The sequence below is a fragment of the Saccostrea cucullata genome, unplaced genomic scaffold, assembly GCF_032062105.1.
Source record: "Saccostrea cucullata isolate Sc308-1 unplaced genomic scaffold, CSIRO_AGI_Scuc_v1 ctg5918, whole genome shotgun sequence".
Lineage (NCBI taxonomy): Eukaryota > Metazoa > Mollusca > Bivalvia > Ostreida > Ostreidae > Saccostrea > Saccostrea cuccullata.
Window position 1 is genome coordinate 1 of NW_026929789.1, and position 22,145 is coordinate 22,145.

General features: G+C 34.7%; 1 protein-coding gene across 1 annotated transcript; it reads left to right on the top strand.

Annotated features, from left to right (window-relative positions):
- Nucleotides 1–2,590: 2,590 nt before the first annotated feature.
- On the top strand, nt 2,591–18,401 carry LOC134282195 (uncharacterized; the record flags this gene model as incomplete). Its single annotated transcript, XM_062764631.1, has 4 exons — nt 2,591–2,688; nt 14,394–15,614; nt 16,019–17,033; nt 17,118–18,401. Coding segments are annotated over 3 exons (2,033 nt in total), but the record flags the coding sequence as incomplete, so codon positions are not given.
- Nucleotides 18,402–22,145: the final 3,744 nt, after the last annotated feature.

Genomic DNA, 22,145 nt, shown 5'->3' on the forward strand with positions numbered 1-22,145 from the left:
AGATTTTTATACTTGTGAAAAAACTTTAACCTTGGCCATAACTTTTGAATGGTAAGGGATAGGGTTTTCATACTTCATATATGTAATCCTTGTGAAAAGACCCTCCATTGGATATGAAGATCCATGACCCTTTGACCTTGACCTTTGAGCTTGACCTACTTTAAAAAAGCAAATTTTGACCATAACTTTTAAGAGTTAAGGCTAGTGCTTTCATACTTTACATATTTGATCCCTATGACAAGACCTTTCATTTGATAACAATAACTTTGACCCTTTGACCTTAACCTTGGAGTTTGACCTACTTTTTAAGAATTTTTTTTAAATTTTACTTTGGCCATTTCTTTTGAACAGTAGACACCAGGACTTTTATACTTCACATATGTAATGTTTGTTAAAAGACCATTCACTGGATACCAACAACCTTGACCCTTTGACCTTGACCTTGTAGATTTTCGTACATGTGAAAAACTTTAACCTTGGCCATAACTTTTGAACGGTAAGGGATAAGGCTTTCATACTTCATATTTGTAATCCTTGTGAAAAGATGCTTTATTGGATATGATGATCCTTGACCCTTTGACCTTGACCTCTGAGATTGACCTTCTTTAAAAAAGCAAACTTAACCATAACTTTTAAAGAGTTAGGGCTACTGCTTTCATACTTTACATATTTGATCCTTATGACAAGACCTTTCATTTGATAACAATAACTTTGATGCTTTGAACTTGACCTTGGAGTTTGACCTTTTTTTTAAGAAATCAAACGTTAACCATAACTTCTGAACGGTTAGGGCTAGGGCTTTCATGCTCTACATAAGTATTTTATGTGGCAAGACCTTTCATTTGATACTAATTACATTGACCTTTTGACCTAAACCTTGGAGATTTTTGTACTTATTTAAAACCTATAATATTAGCTTACTTTCAAATTTCACAATTGTTTTCCAGGGAGAATACCCTACTTTTGGTACCAATTAATTAAATTTGCTTTTTATAAAAGCTTAATCTTTGCTATGTTGCCATACGGGGGCATCAGTGTTTTACAAACACATCTTGTTTGTAATGCTGTAACTCGATCAAGAAACCTGATAAATAAACGTTGCAAATCTACTTTCACAAAAATGTTAAGTAGTTTGAATATCAGTCAGAATTTCCTCTGCTTTTCCTAACTTTTTTTCCCTTTTATCAGTACGCACGACCAATGAATTTTGATTCAGTCACGAATTTGTTCGCGAAAATACCGCGAAATATTGGTGCTTCGCGTAAACTCTGCAACACGGTAAAATCTCAAATGATGGAGAACCCTGCTGCAATTTCAGCAAAGAAATGACCAGACTTATGTTTAGGGTGCAGGTTAACATTTTTGGTGCAGTTTTTGGTGTAGGTCTCATTTCCGAGTAACTATAAGCCCTATGTTGACCAAACTTACATGGATGGTACATCTTAGGATGCATATTACCAGCCTTGCTTCGGATGTTGAATCTGACCTTCATTTTCCGGTTGAGTGTTCAGGTTAAAGTTTTTGGTGATGGTTTCATTTTGAAGATACTTTGAGCCCTATAATGACCAAACTTGCATGGATGGTACATCTTAGGATGTAATCTACTTGACTTGCTTCGGATGCTGAATCTGACCTACATTTTCCGGTTGAGTGAACAGGTTAAAGTTTTTGGTGATGGTTTCATTTTAAAGATACTTTGAGCCCTGTAATGACCAAACTTGCCTGGATGGTACATCTTAGGATGTAATCTACTAGACTTGCTTCGGATGCTGAATCTGACCTACATTTTCCGATTGAGTGAACAGGTTAAAGTTTTTGGTGAAGGTTTCATTTCCAACTTACTATGAGACATATTATGACCAACTTGCATGGGTGGTACATCTTAGGATGCATATTACAAGACCTGCTTCAGATGCTGAATCTGACCTACATTTTCCGGTTGAGTGTTCAGGTTAAAATTTTGGATGCAGGTTCATTTCCAAGGTACAGTACTATGAACCCTATAACGACTAAATTGCATGGATGGTACATCTTAGGATGCATACTACCAGACTTGCTTCAGATGCTGAATCTGACCTACATTTTCTGGACGAGTACACAGGTTAAAGTTTATGGTACAGGATTCATTTCCAAGTAACTTTGAGCTCTATAATAACCAAACTTGCATGGATGGTACATCTAAGGGTGCATTCTACTAGGCTGGCTTCGGATGCTGAATCTGACCTACATTTTCTGGATTAGTGGAAAGGTTAATTTTTTTTATAAAGATTTCATTTGCAAGTAACTTAAAGCCCTATGTTGACCAAACATGCATGGATGATGCATCTTAGAATGCACACTAATTGACTTGCTTCAGATGCTGAATTCGACATACATTTTCCAGATAATAGACCTCGTAAAAGTTATGGGTGCAAGTATATCACCAAGAAACTATTAGGCTTATATAAACCAGTTGCACAAATGATGCATCAAGGGATGAAAACTCTCAATCTTGCTTCATTAATAAGTACTAACCAGTAAAGCTACATTCTAATCAGAGACTTTTAGTTTTATTTTAACACTTTATTTGTTCCTTTCTTGTTTCTTTTAGACTACCTGAAGTTTTGGATTACCTCAATCAAGACATTTGGAGGCAAAAAGGCACCACTGTTTCTTGTTGTCACACACACGGAGAAAAAATCTAAAGATGTAAGTATTCTGTCTTATAAAAATGTGAATTAAGAAGAAATAAGCAGATCTCCAAACTATCGTGAAAATGCACAATTAATGCCATACTTTAGAAATACAAACACAAGAAAGCTTTTGGCCTATAAGGTTATAAAATTTGTTACAGTCTTTACAAAATGAATTAGTTTCTATTTATGTCGATGACTTTGGGCAAAATACGTATAATAATATATGTCTTTTACTGTAGACATACTTTTTTCCACAGGGTCATAATTCCGCGGAATCTCAATTTCTGTTTAATCCGCGAGTAGAAAAGTATGCAGATTTCCTAGACTGTCACTAAATGCCTTACATTTATATTAAGTACACTTGAACAAATTTCCACAGAAAATTTGTGACCGCGTACATAGTGTTAATTAATACCACGCGAAAAATGTACTTTTACAGTATATTGATGGCTTACATGAGCTGAAAACTGAAGTGAGCTTTATGGATCACCCGTTGTCCTGAGACTTTCCATTCGATCTGGGTTTTTTGTTCTTTTTATAAGATTTCTTATTTTTACTTCTGAAGAACCACTGCGCCAAAATTTACGAAGTTTGCACATAGCATCTTTTGCTTTAGGAAATTTTAAATTTTCAAAGCCGCAGTTTTAATTCTGTGAGCTCAATTTGACCATGTTTTTTTTCTTGAACAAGTATTGAAATTTAACTTTATTTTGTTTTCATAGTTTTGTATTCAACAGAAAACTAAAGTTTTCTTCAATAGGGAATCCAAGTTTTACATAGAAATATATAGGAACAATCTTTAAAAATCTTCTTCTCAACAACCAGTGGGTCAGAAAAGCTGAAACTTATATGGAAGTATTCTGAGGTAGTGTAAACTCTAAATTGTTAAAATCATGACCCCCGGGGGTAGGATTGGGCCTGTATTGGAAAAAATCGTCTTCTCAAGAATCAGTGGGTCAGGAAAGCTGAAACCTATGGCAAAACATCCTGGAGTAGTGTAGATTCTAAATTCTAAATGGGGTAGGGACCATAATAGATGTAAGAAGTGGGAAAATCTGGTAAAGAACTGTATCACCGAAGTTACTCAGGTGAGCGATGTGGCCCATGGGCCTCTTGTTTCTTCAGAATATTAAAAAATTTAAGTTCTGACATACTCCATGTATAATGTTGACTTCATGTAATTGAAATACATTCATATCAACAGAGAAGTTTCATATAACAAACCTGTTAGCTTTTAAAAGGATGCTGTGTGAAAATCCACATCTTATCAACATTGATATTATTCCTGTGAAACTGAAATTTTCATAACACATGGGTAAAGGTGCCAAGGAAAAATATATTACATTTGAAGATGAACTAGAGGTAACGTGAGCACTGAATTATATAAATGATCAACTGCCTCTAATATGAATATAATGGCAGTGTCCATGTTAAATGCAATGGGAAACCCAAAATATGTGTAGGACGAAAAAGTAATAGAAGGTGCACAAAGACAAAATGTAATAAAGATTCTATTAAAATTTCATTCAGTGGTGTAAGAGGAGTTGTGGATAAGGGATGGGTATACCTAAAGCGTAACAAACAGATGGACGGACATCCCGATTAATAAATACCCTCCCGCTTTTCAAGCAGGGGATATAAAAAAGAACTAATGTAGGCAGGCAAGAATTATGACCCATGCCTATTTTTGCTATTCAATGTCTATGAATGTCTTTCTCAAGAGTGTTCCAACACAAAAAATCTGAAACAGTTGTCTGTATAAAGGTGTATTTGAAATAATAATATTGTTCCCTCACTTAACTTCCCGATCAAAGATTTTATTTTACACCATGTTCAATTCCGATGAGTACTTTCAGTACTTTGATTTAAACTTGGTCCCTCTTTGGAAGGATTGGATCACAAATGGGGGTCATATTTTTGCATAGAAATGAGGTTAGTGTTATGGCCAAAGATCCCCCTGTATTTAGTTCTTGTTGTTGCAAATATGTCATATGGAAGAACTTTTCAATGATGAAAACAATGATGCACACAACCAGGCTTGCTTAGTATTTTTGTATTTGAACTATATTTTCCAGATGTGATCAGGTTTAAGTTTTTGGAGCAGGTCCATTCCAAAGTTACTATAAGCCCTGCCCATGCCAGACTTGCATAGATGATGCATTTAGGAATGGAAACTATCACTTGCTTCAGATGCTGGATTTTACTTACATTTTCCAGAAGTGACCAGGTTTTAAGTTTTTGGAGCAGGTCCATTATTCCCAAGGAACTATTATCCCTACAAGGATCAAACTTGCATGGACGATGCATCTATGAATGTGTACTACAAAACTTACCTCAGATGCTGAAATTGACCTACATTTACCAAATGAGCAAGCCAAAGGTTTTGGTGCAGGTCGATTTCCAAGTAATTATAAGCCCTACCCAGACTAAAATTGCATGATAATGCATCTAGGGATGGAGGGATGGACACCACCAAACCTGTTTACAATGCTGATCTGACCTACATTTTTTTATGAGTGACCAAATTCAAGTTTTTGAGCAGGTCTATTCCCAAGAAACGTTATGCCCTACCTGGATAAAACTTGCATGGATGAAGCATCTAGGGATGGCCACTACCAGACTTGCTTTCGATGACCCCCGAGGGCTGGGCGGGGCTATAATTTGAAATAAATTGAAATATATATGGAAAAAAAAACTTTTAAAATCTTCGTCTCAAGAACCACTCGGTCCTGAAAGCTGAAATGTATGTGAAAGCATCATAGGGTAGTGTAGATTTTAATTTTTCAAAATTATGACGGTCATTGACCCGTCGGGTAGGGTCAAAATATCTTATTTCAAGGAGGGGAATCTGGTAATTTAAAGAACAACATGGTCAAAGCTACTCAGGTGAGGGATGTGGCCCATGAGCCTCTTGTGATATAAAATTTTCTTTCCACTTGGGATTTTAGCAACAGCAAATCAAAAGCATTTCGCCATAAATGTGTAGCATGCTGGATAAGCTATCTGATTAGAAACAGATAATTAGTTTTATGTATTATTCCTGTCACATTGAGGATTAACGATCAACATACGAGGGTTGATCCAAAGGTAATGTCACAACCTTGATAAAATTGCTATTAATCGACGTTAAGCAAGAAAATTATACAAGATGGAAGCTTTATTTATTTGAAATCAGACCTGAAAAATTCATAGGAATATGATGTATACTTTCCAAAATATCAGATTTTAAACAACGTGCGTTTATTGTAGTCGCCGCACTTACATATAACGTCATATGACGGATACGCACCGTCATACTTTTAGGTGTTTCCCCTTTGTTCATTGAAAATATTTGTGATTTGTAAACATTCTCACCAATTCCACTTTCTTTAAGAATTTTTGGTATCATCATACACTCACTCTTTTCATAATTAAGCCCTCTGTCATTTTTTTCGAACATTTTTGGCCACCACTATATAAACTTTTAAATATTCACTGTGACATGTGAATATTTAAGTCCTGGCTGTCGACATGTGACATCTGTAGCATAGTTTTGATAAGTCCATAAACTGACCAATCATTTTGAAAAGTAAAAATTCAACAAAAACTAGAACTATACCGAGAATTAAATTATTTTTGAATCATTTGCTGCAATATAGAAAGTACACTTACACCGAAAATATTCAAGTAGAGCAAAAATGCCATGCAGGTCAGTCGAGAAAACGCGTCAAACGCAGTGATAGAAATATTTACCTGAATACTGCTATCGTTCCAGGGATGTGCACATGTCGAAAGAATTATCCTATTTTACTTTTATTGAAAAATGCATGTCAGAAATCATGTAATCCATTGCTAACTCAACAGTAAAAAACTACTTGGACACACGTGGTCCATGCCGATCATTTTTTTGGTCAGGGAAAATATGCAAAGGTTGAAATCTAAAGAAAATGCAAATAATTTATTTTCAAGAATAAACATTATTCTTGTCTTTAAATGGTGTAAATAAAATTTTTGAAACATTGTTTAACGTCATCAGATTTATAATAAAGCATGCATTAATTCGAATCATTCATCTTTTGGAGAATGAAGATATTTTCCTGTAAAAGGGGGGGGGGCTAATAAAACATTTAACACTCTCATAAAATTATTTAAAGAAAACGTCTGAAACAGATCGGATTTCTTTATGATCAAATATAATTAAAAAAAAAATACTGTGTATTGGCTTTATTAGACCTAATATATTTATTTGATTTTAAGTTATTTATAATTTTATGCACAATGAAAGAAAAAGTGAGCAAATTCACATACCCCACGTTCCCACAAAAGTCGAAGTGCTGAAATTCACAGAAAAAATAACTTAGGGAATCGTAATTTCCTTGTAATATGCACATCTATACACATTGTGTCCTAATTATCTGCTAAGTTTGAAGAAATTGTATGCACCGGTTTATGAGGAATTGTGCGGACAAACTGCTCATCTTTATATTCAAGAAATGGCCAAAATCAACATGTAAAAGTGCGGAAATTCCCGAAAAAGTAAAGATTTCGGAATTTTCTGGTGATGTACAAATACAGACACATTTACTACTATGAATATCAGCATAGTTCAACAAAACTCTGTGCATTAGTTTGTAAGAAGTTGCGCTGACCAAAAAAAGGGCTGACTGAAGGGTCCAAAACATTATACCTCACGCAACTTGTTGCGAAGGGTATAATAAATGAGTTTGATTCTGTGGTACAATGATAATGAAAATAGTATTTAATGTGAATTGAATTTCTAGACATAAATAATTAATGATTACTAGAAAAAGCAGAGAAAAAGAGAGTGGAACCCCCCCCCCCCCCCCCCCCCCCCCCCCGTGAGAATTCCACATTCTACTTACAATTAGCTTTTTGAAAACTCTCTTGTTAAAAATTCTCTTGTTTGTTGTCCAGATTCAGCTATTAGCCATTAAAGTGTTGGGGGGGGGGGGGGGTTCCAAATATATACTTTGTATAGACATTGAATATTGCTGCGTAGGTTTGCCCCCCCCAGTTCGCTTTTCACACAAGTCGCAGTTTAAGTTAAAAAAGAGGAAAGTCTTGGTGTTTGGATAAAAATGTTGATACTGATGTTCAACCTCCTCCCTTTCCCCCACACGAAATAGGATATTTGTTTTTAGGAAAAGGATATTTCCCCCTTTTTTAAGCTTGTCAGATTTTTTTGAATGTTTGAAAAAAAATTCTTTGCACTTAGCCCCCTCCCCCTTTTAATTTGCTTCCGACGCCAATGCGTTTGAGAAGATATTTGAGAAAATTCCCGATGTACAATTCCTGTGATGTATATTTCACGTTTATTATATCTCCCGCTTGAAAAGTGGGAGGGTTTATAGTAATAGTTATGTCCGTCCGTAGGTCTGCTACGCTTTGGGGTACCCATCTCCTATCCGCAAATCCTCTTATACTACTTTGTGAAATTAAATAAAAATGTCACAGAATCTTTTAGGTATATTACATATTACCATTGTGCACCTCCTATTTTACTTTTTGATCCGAAACGTATTTGGGGTTTGCGACAACAGCAAAATATGGACTTTGCCATTATAACTATATGGGCGGCGGGGGTATCATTTAGTGCGCTTATTGCTCACAATACCTCTAGTTTCTCTTTCAATTTGGCCGTTTGGATTAACTTCTCGTCCAAATTAAAATTATTATTCAATTTATGAAGTTTCGACATCCTGCCTGAAAAAAAAAACCCTTGATCTGTCCAAGGCTTAATAAATGGACAGCACAAAGTGCGTAGGATCTTATGGCTATTATTGACCTAAGAGATGGTTACAGTGAGAGAGAGAGGGAGAGAGAGAGAAAAAGAGAGTTAGTTCAATATACAATTAGCAAATAAAAATTATCCGTATTCAACCAATGTCAAAACTCCCTACCTTAGCTTTTAGAATTATCTCCCAGATACTCCTACAGAAATTATTTTTAATTTTAAGTATAAAAAAAGTAGCTAGACTATCAGGCAGGGATACTGAAATTTGAAAGCCTCTCAAAAACACCATAATTATAAAACATTTACACATACCTCAAATGCACATACATTGTGGTCGGAGTGACACATTTATAATAAAATTTTCAAAATTAAATTAGAAGAGATGTCCGTCTTCCAAGATATTTAGATAAAGGTCATGTCAATTATTTTTGCACGCCCCCCCCCCACCCCCGCCTAAAAAAATAAAAAGCCTAAATGTCAATCTGAACAGGGGATGGCATTTCTTTGTGTGTTAAAGAACGTATAGATCTATGTACACATAAAAAAATTATTCTGGTTAATTGCTTTTAAGATCTGAAGTAAATAATTGCTGTACATCAAATTACTTGGTTTAGATTTGATATTAGTACAACAATTTTCAGTTATAACTGACAAATGAATTTTGCGACGCAAACCAACTGCAGACTATATACATGACTTTGTTGTATATCAGAGCTACATGTAGATAGACAATTCACAATTATAGCTTATGAACAGCAGTTATAACCCCCCCCGCACTTCATCCGCGCAAATACCAAATAACTTCTTTTTCCACTTGTGATATTTTCCCTGACCAAAATCTGATTAGCACGGACTATGTGTATCGACGTGCTTGTCTGTACGGAGTAATGACAGTGTGTCTACTATTGAGCTTTTACGGAGTTTATTTCTTTTTTTGTGATGCATATTTCAATAAATGGAATTCAGGGTGTATATCACTTGACTTGTGCACATCTTCGAACCGATGCAGTAACCTTATTACCAGGTATGGGTACGTTTACAGCGTTCGAGGCGTTTTCTCGATATGCACCAGTTGTATAGGGTCTGCAAATCAAAGACGTTGGTTGTTTTGCGTCATTCAAATGATAATAATTTCAAAATGTGTTGCAGATTTTACTGCTTTTTATTTCAAGTTTATTCTGCATAAATTGGCGCACTGTAAAAATACGTACTCGTACATCTAAATTTCTCACCAAACTTGCATTTTTTTTCTTTTGATTCAAATCAATAATTATTCAGAAATATGCATAATGATTATTATTTTGTTTATTGTGGTTTTGAAATGTTTTGATTTCCTTATGTGTTCTCATATGCTTTACCATCGGAGAACAAGTCGATACCCAAACCAAAAAATCAATGAACTGTAACGAGCGCATTGGGTATACATCGTTTCAATGAGACAAGGCATCTAAGAGAAATATGGCGGAATACGGCTATGAAACAAGTCGTACATAGATGATAATGTTGCGTTTTTAAGAATTCATGTCAGCTTTAAGAATTTTTGGTACCATTATACACTCACTCTTTTCATAATTAAGCCCTCTGTCATTTTTTTTAACAGAAGCACAAGACAAACTAAAATATTCACATGTGACATGTGAATATTTAAGTTTGTCTTATTCACATGAGACATGTGAATATTTATGAGTACATCTGTCTTTTTGACAACACCAGACACCACACGTTTCCGTCCGATCTCTTTCTCTCTTCATGTCCTCTGCTAATCATTCAGTAACCAATTACCTGCCCAAAATTGCTGAAACCATCGATTAAAATGTCTCTTATTAACATTCTTTATTCTGTAAGTCTGATTAATAAACGTAACTGTCGCTTGTGATGATTTCCATATTTTGAAGGAAAAATGCATTACAACTCGTCGAACTGTTTTTCCCCATTTCAACAAACTGTTTTTACCCATTTCAATAATCCCTTTGTTCAATTCAACAAAGTAAAACATCACTGTTTATGATCAAAAATACCATTGACATCATTTAAGGTTAGAGTTAGGGTTAGGATCAATTTTAAAATTTTCAATTAAAGACTAGAAAATGACGAGAATTGTGTCTTTTAAGGTCACCTGAGTAAACTTAGTTTACCCATTGCTATCGGTTTTTCGTCGTTCGTTAACATTTGAACATTTTCAGCTTCTTCTCTGAAATCTCTGAACCAATTTCAACCAATTTTTAGCTCACCTGAGCCAAAGGCTCAAGTGAGCTTTTCTGATCAAAATTTGTCCGTTGTCTGTCGTCGTTGTCGTTAATTGTTGGCGTCGTTGTAAACTTTTCACATTTTCATTTTCTTCTCAAGAACTACTGGGACAATTTCAACCAAACTTGGCAGAGAGTATCCTTAGGTAAAGGGGATTCAAATTTATTCAAATGAAGGGTCATGCCCTTTTCCAAGGGGAGATAATCATGAATTTGTTAAAAATTAATGGCATTTTTAAAAAATCTTCTTCTCCAGAACCACTGGGCCAGGAAAGATGAAACTCATGTGGAAGCATCCTCAGGTAGTGTAGATTCAAGTTTGTTCAAATCATGACCCCTGGGGCAAGGGTGGGGCCAAAATGGCCGACACGAGTTTTACATAGGAATATATAGGAAAAATCTTTAAAAATTTTCTTCTCCAAAACCAGTGGGCCCGGAAAGATGAAACTCATGTGGAATCATCCTCAGGTAGTGTAGATTCAAGTTTGTTCAAATCAAGACCCCTGGGGCAAAGCTATGATTAGTGATATTTATATTTAATCATCCTCAGGTAGTGTAGATTCTAATTTGTTCAAATGATGAACGCCTGGAGGGGGGATAAATTCAAGCCTGATGTGCTCAGGTGAGCGCTGTGGCCCCTGGGCCTCTTGTTGCATATAGCATCATTGGGTGAAGGGGAACAAAAATTGTGTATTTCATGGTCCCTGTCCCTTGGGGTCTGGGGGGTGGAGCCAAAACCACTTAAATTAGTGCAATCTCTAAAAATCTTCTTTACTCCTGGACATCAAGCAGTCAAACTGTTGGCATGATTGTTATCAGCATGAGTCCTCTTCCAAAATTGTAAATTTTAGGGCCCCCGGGTCAGGGGTTCTGCTGTTAGGATGGTGCTCTATTGATCATTTAGTGAAAATGCATTAATTCTTTGAAAATCTTCTTCTCTGCTCCTGTTTAATAAGCAAATAAACTATATAGTTATGATGTGCAAGGGCTCTTCTTCCAGGATTGTGAATTTCCAGGCCCCTGGATTATAAATATCATGGGGGGGGGGGGGGGGGTTCGACTTATATACTGGAAATGAATTATTTGAAATCAGTTCCTTGAAATTAATCAAACTTTTTTGATAAGCAAGTGTGCCTTTTTAAAAAGAAATACGCACGCTAACTCTCGATTCCCACCTACATATTGGAGCCATGTAGTTAAATATAAATAGCAATTTGGCCATAAAATGTTTTAAGATGTTTTAAAAGTATTTTCCGTTTTCCGTTGATTTCTATAGTGAAAAAAAGTTTTACCAAAATTATAGAGTTATCTCTCTTTGTTTTCCCAAAGAAGTAATGTTTTATGAAAATCCATATAATTATCTATAAAAAATATTAAAAATCCATCGAATATGTTAACTTTTAAAAATTGACTTGGAGGTAGGCGGGTGAACAATACTATCGTTCACAGTTGTTATGCAATGTGTGAACCTAGGGTCAGGGGTTCATATGTGGTGGGGGCACTTCTGATTATTGCTGAATGTTACTGATTAGTTGATATGCATATTCAGGTCACCTGAGTAAAATCAGGTGACCTATTGCTATCCGTTTTCGTCCGTCGTCATCCGTCGTGTGTCATGCGTTAACATTTAAACATTTCCAGCTTCTTCTCTAAAACCACTGAACCAATTTCAACCCAAATTTGGCATAGCGCATCTATGGGTGAAGGGGAACAAATATTGTGAATTTCATGGTCCCTGCCCCCTGGGGCCATGGGGTGAGGCAAAAAGCACTAAAATCTTCTTTACTCCTAGACATCAAGCCACTGTTAGTATGATTGTAATCAGCAGTAATCAGCATTGAGTCCTCTACCAAAATTATTAAATTCATGGCCCCAGGGTCAGGGGTTCTAGTACTAGGACGGGGCTAAATAGGTTATATAGTGAAAATGCATTATTTCTTTGAAATTCCTCTTTCCTGCTCCTGGGCATTAAATAAACTAACCAAGTGCAAAGTTGAGTTGAAAATGACTGCCTCTTTCAAAATTGTGAATTTTATTGCCCAAAGGCAAGGGCTTTTAGTGCTAGGGAAGGGCTATATAGATTATACAGTGAAAATAGAAAAATTCCTCGAACTTCCTCTTTTCTGTGGGTCAGGGTCAGGGGCTCTAATGCTAGGGTTTGACTACATAGATTCTATAGTAAAAATAATTTATTTCTTTGAAAATCTTCTCTGCTCCAGAGTATAACGCCAAAAATAAAAATAATTTGTTTCCTTCTACCCGACCTACCCATTTTTTTGCACCCGACCCTCAAGTATTTTTTCTCAATTGGGGAGGTGGGGGGGATCAAGAACTTTTGGAATTTCATGTTCCAAAACTGAAAAAAATATATATTCAATTGGTATTTCATAAAAATATGGACTTTCATAAAATACCACTTGTGTTGTGCATCAAAAGACATGAAATTTAATTTTAAAAAGGCAATATTGACCTATATGGCATTTTTAATTTGTTCTTGTATAAATTCGTATTCAAAGAAACACTGTTTGAAAAAATAAAAGAAAAAAGAAAAATAAAATAATTTCCCTACCTACCTACCCTTTTTTTCAGGCTGGTAGCAGGAAACAAGACTATAATTTTTTTTTGGCCTTAAATAAACTAACGAAGTAAGTAGTTATGTTGAATAAGGCTGCCTCTTCCAAAATTGTGAATTTCATGACCCCTGGGTTAGAGGTTCTGTTGTTAGGGTGGGGCTTTATTGATTATTTAATGAAAATGCATAAATTCTTTAAAAATCATTTTTTCTTCACCCCGGTATTTAACCAATGTGCATATTTATGAGAAGGCAGAATTTAAGAGACCCTGGGTCAGGGATTCTTGTGATAGGGTGGGGTTCTAATGTTTATTTAGTGAAATTTGCATGAATTCTTTGGAAATGTTTTCCTTTGTTCTTGTATTATGCCAATATTATGCCAATGAAATCTTCCAAAAATATATATTTATGATCTGGGAGAGAGGTAGTTAAAAGCTGAAAATTATTTAATACTTTGAAATTCTGGTATTAATCAACAAAATGAAATAAAATTTATAAAATTTTTGAAAGATGTGGCTGGCATCTGGGAGAGAGGTTCTCTGGGTATTAAGTAACCAAAGTAAGCATGCTGGGGGGGGGGGGGGGGTTAAAATAGTCTGAAAATTATTTAATACTTTGAAATCTGCATAGTTTGGTATTAATCAGCAACATGAAATATAAAATGAAGGCAAATAATCATTATTAGATTAAAATTTCAGTGATATTTAGGTGATAATTGTGCATCTTTTGGTATATTGCATTTGATAATATGACACCAAATATAAAAGATATGGACACTGTGATATTACTTTTGGTTCAACCCACGTACATTTACGATGTCAACAACAGACTTGTCTTTAAGATAACTAAATTAGCATCGAAAAATATACGATAGTTTTAAAAAGGCAAGAATTTCGAAAACAAAAAAAACTGTAGATATGTAGTACTTTTTCAGAAAAACTACCTTTCGTCTGCTTTACATCCAACGTGAAAATATATACAACAATTGATACCAAATTTACAGTTTTGTTTTTAAACAACTTTTAATATGTAGCAATTGTACTGCTGAAAAACATGTAATTCCAGGTTTTTCAATTATTAACACATAATATAGTATTACAGTTTTATAATCGTAGCACACAATCAGTATAAAAATATCTTCATGCTAACATTGTTTCCTTTTTCAGGAAATAGAAAAGTATTTTGGAGAGTTTTGGAAAGCTGTACCAGACGAGGACAGAGATTGGTTAAGTGAGTCTCTGAATGATCGGGAATATGCAGTAGGTCTGAAGACACTTAATGATAATACCAAGGAAATACTAGAGTCAATGAAAAAGTCCATAGTGGAACTATTCACAGATGAGAACACTACAAAGGTTGAATTGCCTTCTTCATGGGCTCTAATGGAGCAGTTATTGTATGAAGGAGGCTGGAAGGTTTTGTCCCTGAGTGAAATCTGGAAGATAAACTCATCTCTTCCTTATGAATACCAAATCAAAGGTGATGACGAAATGACCAAATTTTTAAAATGTTTCCATGACAGTGGCCTTCTTTTGAATTTTGAAGAAGTGGAATTGAGGGAGCATGTTATACTAGACATTCAGTGGTTTGCTAATGCTTTCAGCAAGATTATTGCTGATGAAAACCACATCACAAAGGACTGTAAAAGAAAATTAATCAAAGAATGGAAATCATTCAACAAAACAGGAGAACTGAAAGATAAAGTGATAGATGCTTTGTGGAAAGATGAACCCTCCTACGTGAAACATAAAAGTGAAATTATGCCATACATGGAGAAACTTCAAATGCTGGTACATTTGAATGCAGATGAAGCTGTATCAGAAGATGGCATGTCATGGTATGTCCCATGTATGAACAAAAAGCAGTTTAAAGCTGACTTCCTTGAAGATAAATGGGAATGCTCATCCATTTTGTGCTTCAGATTCACTTCCTTTGCCATGTTTGTTTTCTACAGACTGATAGCATACTGCATAAGTTCTCTTAGGTGGAGTGTTGCAAAAGATGAAGACAATGATGGATGTCCATGTCTTTATCAAACAGCAGCAGTGTTTGATCACAATGAACACACTGTTGTTGTTGGCATATGTAATGATGATATTCAGTTGCAAGTGTTGCGAATCAGACCATTGACTGTAGACAAAGAAGTATCAAATGAAATTGGGGACTCCATTGAAAAAGCCATAGAAAAATTGACAGAAACATTTATTGACACAAAAATATTCCACAGAGGATACAAATGTCAAAACATTATTTGTAATGAGAGAGATCTATCTTTCACCCTTGTAAGTGAGCTCTCCAACATCAAGGCAGAAGAAACGCAATGCAAGTGTCAACTTCGGGAGAAACATATGATAAATGTACAGACGACTATGAGTTTTTGGGAAAAGGTAAATATTGTTTAACTAAACTTATACTTAAGTTAGATAAAAGGTACATGTATGTAGAATCATCTTGTTTGTCTATCAATCTGTTCCTTCAATTTTTTTTCCAAATAAAATATTAGTAATGGATATTATTTCAGGTTTTCTTTTATTTATTTACATGACCTAGAACTAATGCCACCCATTTCACCTAAAAGTTGCCTGATCTGATAAAAAAAATGTTATATTTGTAAAATCCCTTTAATCTCTCAAATAGCATCATGACAATATTAAATTTAACTAACTGAAAAAATCATACATTATGGACTTTATCTGTTTTAATAAAATTGGTACACAATTTTGATCTTTATACTTCTATATGCATAAATTAACTTATCAATTTTTTTAAAGAAAGTTTAATTTTATTTCAGACAAAAATGAGTGTCTCTAAAACTCCAGTGGCCTCTGGTGGACATGACCTTGAGGGACGATCAAGATTCGCAAAACTTGGAATGGCAACAAACGATGTGTTAAATCAGGCATACAGAGATATACTAGAGATGGAAGTGCCTCCAATCGATATTGAAAAGAAAGCTAAAGCATCTCCAGCTTACAAAAGATTGCGCCCAGAGCAAGAACAACTCTTGCTAGATGCTAAGCATTTGGGATATAAGAACTTTGACATTTCATTAACATACACATTAATCCGAAACATTTGTTCAAAGATCCCTAAGCCAACAAAAGGAAAGTGGGGAGAAGAGCCAGCAGCAGGAGAGGTGACAGTGGGTGATGATATCGAGAGAATTAGGTCCATCCGAAACAGTTTGACTGCACACGTGAGATCAGCCTCCACCTCTCAGAGAGAATTCGATGACACCTGGACAACAATGTCTGATATCTGCCAAAGATTGGAAACCTTCACTGGGAAGAAATACTTGGACAACCTTAATAGCATTTATAAACTGACTTTAAAAGAAGGAGGTGAAGATGCAATTAAAGCTATTATAGAAAAGTTTGTCAAGGATCAACATGAACAACATAAACTGTTGGTCAAGGATCAACACGAACAACGTGAACTGTTGAAGACAGTCGTGTCAGATGTTCAAGAATTAAAATCTCAAATGAGGACATTAAAACGAATTTGAAGAATTGAACCATTCAGAAATAATAATTTTTACTCATAGAATGTTTTCAGTACTAGTAAATAATGAATTCTTTAACACCTGGTTGAAGATATTGAAAGAGTCATTGGTTAAAGTCTTTGAATAAGCTTAATTATAATTACAAACTGGATATGAAACATGTGGATATATGAGGAATTTGATATTTCATTTACACACAAGTTGAAAAGAAACATTTGTTCAAAGATCCGTAAACCAACAAAAAAGGGGGAAAAGAGCCAGCAGCATGAGAGGTGACAGTGGGTGATGATATCCTGAGAATTAGGTCAATACAAAATGAATTTGACTGAATTTGATAGCCTCCAAACCTTTCAGTGCATAACACAATGCTGGATATCCAGAGAATTAGGTCAATCAGAAATAGATTGACTGCTCTCGGACAGAATCCAATAACACTCTGTTGACAATGTCGGATATCTGCCAAAAATTCACTGTAAAAAAGGACTTGGATAACATTAATACCATTTATAATGGCTTTAGATGTAGATGCTATTTCAGCAATCATAGAAAAATTGGAACAACATATGTTGGAGAAATTCATGTCCAGTATGCAAAAATTAATGTCAGATAAGTTAGATGTGAAAAAATTTAAATCAAAATTGATGCTGACAGGCAGTGCTGCCCAAAGTCAACTTTTTATGCATCGAACATATGCAGAGTGACTTTAACTTTTACAAAATTGAAAATCAGTTTTTATCAAGTGTGAAGCAATATAGAAATCATGATTTTTATCCCTGAAAAATCAAAATTTTAGAAAGAGACTAGTAGTCACTACGAAAATGCTTATGATATTTGGTTCATAACTCTATATATGTTTTGTATTCCTTTTCAATAACTTTTCTGTTTATAGAGTTTCAATAGTTTCGCACCTATAGACAGCCTTCAGAATCGTGCGCTAAGGTATTCTTAGGATTAAACAGGATTTACTTCCCCTCTGACTTTAAAAGACGCTTTTAAATGGCCCCCATATATAAAATTGATGATTAAATATGTTCTGGATGGGGAACTGTTTGATAATGATGAATAAGGACGGACTTACCAAAAAGCATTCCACTGGGATTACAATTATCATGGTGCTCAAAACATTGAACCTAATGTGAGAAACTGGACATTTTATGTGCTTCTTAGCCAGCTATTACTAGATATTAAAGAAATTGAAAGGAAGCTATGCAAATAAACCGAAGAATATGGAAAGAAGGCTTACCAAAATAAAGGACAGATCTTTATAACATTTTCAAGGAAACATGAGTTTGGCGTCCAACTCTCAGACAAAATTCAATAACAGTGGGCCTTGTGCATATGAATTCTGTGCAGTCGCTATTTTTATGGAATATCACCCGTAGTCAAGCAATGTTACCGTTGCTACGTTGGAGATAATGGCTTCATCATTAATCGGATAATAGTGCTTTTAACAAATGTATAGCATTTAATCAAAATCAATCAATTTACATGAAAGTATAATGTTATAGAATTGTTAAAATCCAAACAGGTTTAGAGACAATCAAATGAAATGTCCAAGAAGTAAAACAGTAATCAACCGTAATAAAGGAGCTACAGATTAGGAGCTTGTAGGTTATTGTGTAGAATATTAAAGAATTGCTTGTTTCACTTAATCTTATAAGAATGGAGAGTGCTGGAGAGTTCTATACTGTGTGTACCTATTTTAGAGTGAATGTGTATGCTATACTGCTTGTACCTATTTTAGAGTAGCTGCAAAAGTTCAAATTTGTATGGAAGTGTCGGACAAGAAGGGAATATGTTCATTCACAATTGCATATTTTTAAAACACAGATTAGCGATCGACCTTTGTTGCTTGTGTTGATATGTTCATTTCATTTTGCTTTTGTATTGTAAACTTAATATCCAGTGGGATCAAAGTACTACAAAATGTTACTTGTTTATTTGAATATACTCGTATGTTATATTCTTATTAGTACACAGATTTATGATCCTACTTTGTTGCTTGTGACAATATGTTTACTTTATTTTACTTATGTATTGTGTACTTTATATCTAACATGCTTCAACTAAATGACAGAATGTTTTAAGATAGTACAAAAATATACGCGGATGTAATTACATGCCTCTTTGGGCCTCTACTGAAAACCTTGGGGCTTAAAATGTTGACAAGCTCACTGAAACGACAGTGAATAAGGACAGGGTCACTTTGTTGATCCATCTGTATGTGAATCAGCAATCAAATCAATATACTGAATATTTTTTTTCGACCTGTTAGACGATTTTTTTTGGACTCACGGGAATAACAATGCCAGTATACTGTACCTGTCCATATACATCCATCAATTATTTTTCTAAAATCACAGATCTTCATATATTTATTAATTATACTTTAAGTGAATTGATACTAGACAAATTTTGACATATTCAGTAATTGCATTATGTATGTCCATAAATTTATATGTAGGCATATTGAGCAGTGAGGGATCTTTTTCGTTCTAGCGCCTTCTATAACACGGGACTTCGGTTTAAATACGGTCTCATCTAAAGGACTGATCTCATCTGTATGACCTGTCTTTAAAGGGGCATAGACACAGTTCAGCTAGAAAAATATTTAACTAGGGTCTTTCTAATGGTCATAAAAAAATTTGAACTTCATTTGTTGAGATACAAGACAGATTTAGAGCTCCAAACCTTGGTTATGTAAACAAAGTTCGTGCCATGTTTTATTTACATTGATTAATATACTAATATATGTTTGATAAAGGGTCCTCCACACCATGTGACTTGTGACGTATATAGAGAAAGATACTTTTACTTCCGGTTTTATAGAATTTATGCATGAACGATTTGGCCTAGCACCGTTTGTAAATAAAGAACACATGGTATGATCACGTTGTGACTTATGGAAAAGGATGTGCATTTTTTTTTAAATAAAAGGACAACAGACATCTTGGATTACGTTACATAATAATTCATAAACAACAGGTACCTATGGGTATGACGAGAAACGTTTAGGTTATTTATACTTTCAGGCTAATCAACCGAGTCTGTTTTGATGGATGAAATTTCGGCACACTAATTTGCGCGTTTCAATAATACAATATCTCATTGTGTGTTTATAAATATTGATAAAATAGTGTGCGTTTCTAGTTTTCCTCTTTTATATTTGTCCAGTTCAGTGGCCAGTAATTACTTAATATACATAGCATGGTGACGTATGTGCATGGAAACTAGAGATGTATTTCAGAGAAAATGAGTTTTATGTACTTTTTTATATAATATAAAGTAAGTTTTTTTCGATTTCATGAAGTGATCAATCGATTGGCTTGCGAGATAATTATCATTAACGCCTTCGGCGTCTATGCATTAAAGAGGATGGATGGTTGTGGCCAATTTTAGACTATTTTGATCTCCTTTAGAAGAAGTGCTCCATATAAAGATATAATAAAATGATCAAATTTAAAAAACTAAAATTTATGAAATTTTTCTTTGCCAAATGATAGTTGACAGCTAAAGATATCATATCCCCAAACTTAAGTTATAACTGGTTGTTATTAAAAAAAACAATTTGTTGACCCCCTAGCCTCCTTAAATTATCACGCAAGCCGATCGATTGATCATCTTCATGAAATTGAAAAATCTGACAGTTATTCCTAATATTTACATGCTTTGATTCCGCCAATCCACGTGCTCCAAACCCTGCTTCTGTCTTGCTGTTTATCCCGCCCTGCACGTGTTTTTTTTTTTTTGGAACTGCGCCAATACATTGATGGAGAAATGAAGTACATTTACATTTGGTAATTTTATCTCGGACCAAAAAACATTGAAAATGTAAATATTTACTGTTATAAAATTTCTAGTGATTTGCTGAATTTCATTTTGTTATAAATATATTTTTTTTACTTATAAACAAAAAACAAAACACGAACCTTGTTTACATTCTCTAGAACTTTAAGTTCTGTATCTCTTTCGTTTATGTTAATCAATAAATGATGTTAAAATTTTTGCTGATCATTAGATAATGATTTTTTAGAAATTGCAAGCATTGAAATTGGTTTTAAAAACTCAGTTGAAACTGTGTCCATGTCCCTTTAAGTCCCACAGTGGGATTTGAACCCTTTAAGTCCCACAGTGGGATTCGAACCCATGAGATAAGGATTAACTTCTTACTTCCCGAAACCAAGAGGAGATGCTCTAGGATCCGGGTCCCATGAATGATCATTGGGATAACCCTTTTCCATATAAAGATATAATAAAATGATCATAGGTAATATGCTTGTGCCAGAAAAAGTCCTCTTATAAGTACCCCCTTGCTTGTCGTAAAAGGCGACTAAATGGGGCGGTCCTTCAGATGAGACCGTATAAACCGAGGCCCCGTGTCACAGCAGGTGTCGGCACGATAAAGATCCCTCCCTGCTCAAAGGCCCTGAGTGCCGAGCATAGGCCTAAATTTGCAGCCCTTCACCGGCAATGGTGACGTCTCCATATCAGTGAAATATTCTGGAGCGGGACGTAAAACAGTATACAATCAATCAATAAATCTAACCGGACAGGCTGCTATATCAAAAGAATTTGAATAGATGTAATATGAATCGATTTGTTCATATTTCCTGTAATGATGAAAAAATTGGGCTCCCATTTGGAGATATTTTAAGCAGAAAACAGTTTTTAAGGAGGTAGGATTCTTCTATCACAAAACTATTTCTTGTATTTAAAAATTTATGAACGAATGGGTGGACTTAACTGGCCAGAAAAATTGCCGTAGATTTAATTTTCATAAAATATTTTTTTTCCATCATATAAGCCCCCAAAACCTCAACCGTGTTTTCATGGTACAGATGGGAATATAAAACGTTCTTTTTTTGGGTATGCTTAATACTAGTAAATGTCGAAAGCATGGTGCTTGAAGATTTTTTGAATGTCAATAGATAATCAGGGTCACGCATTTTTCATCGTCCGAATACATATTGTCAGCGCATGTTTGTCGGCTGTTCTTAAGAAAACTGTAGTTGTATATTGGACAAAATAATGTTATATTAAAAGAAGTGCCGACAAATGTGCTCTCATACTTAATTTAACAAAAAAAAAAACATGTTGAAAACAAACTTCTCGCTTCCATTGTTGTTATGATTGGGATTTACTTGTTAAATATTACAAAATATTACTTGATGTCCACCTGCGAGTGTACTCGTGACATTGTATTCTTCTACCTGACTTCTTTGTAAATCATATCTTTGAGCTTGTTTGGTTGCCGCTTTTAGAAGCAAATTACATTTTGTTTTAATTTTGTGTGTCACCAAACTTTTTTAATAATTTCATTTTGACATCGCTGTAAAATGCTTAACACGTACTGTATTCGAATTTTTAGAGAGAGAGAGAGAGAGAGAGAGAGAGAGAGAGAGAGAGAGAGAGAGAG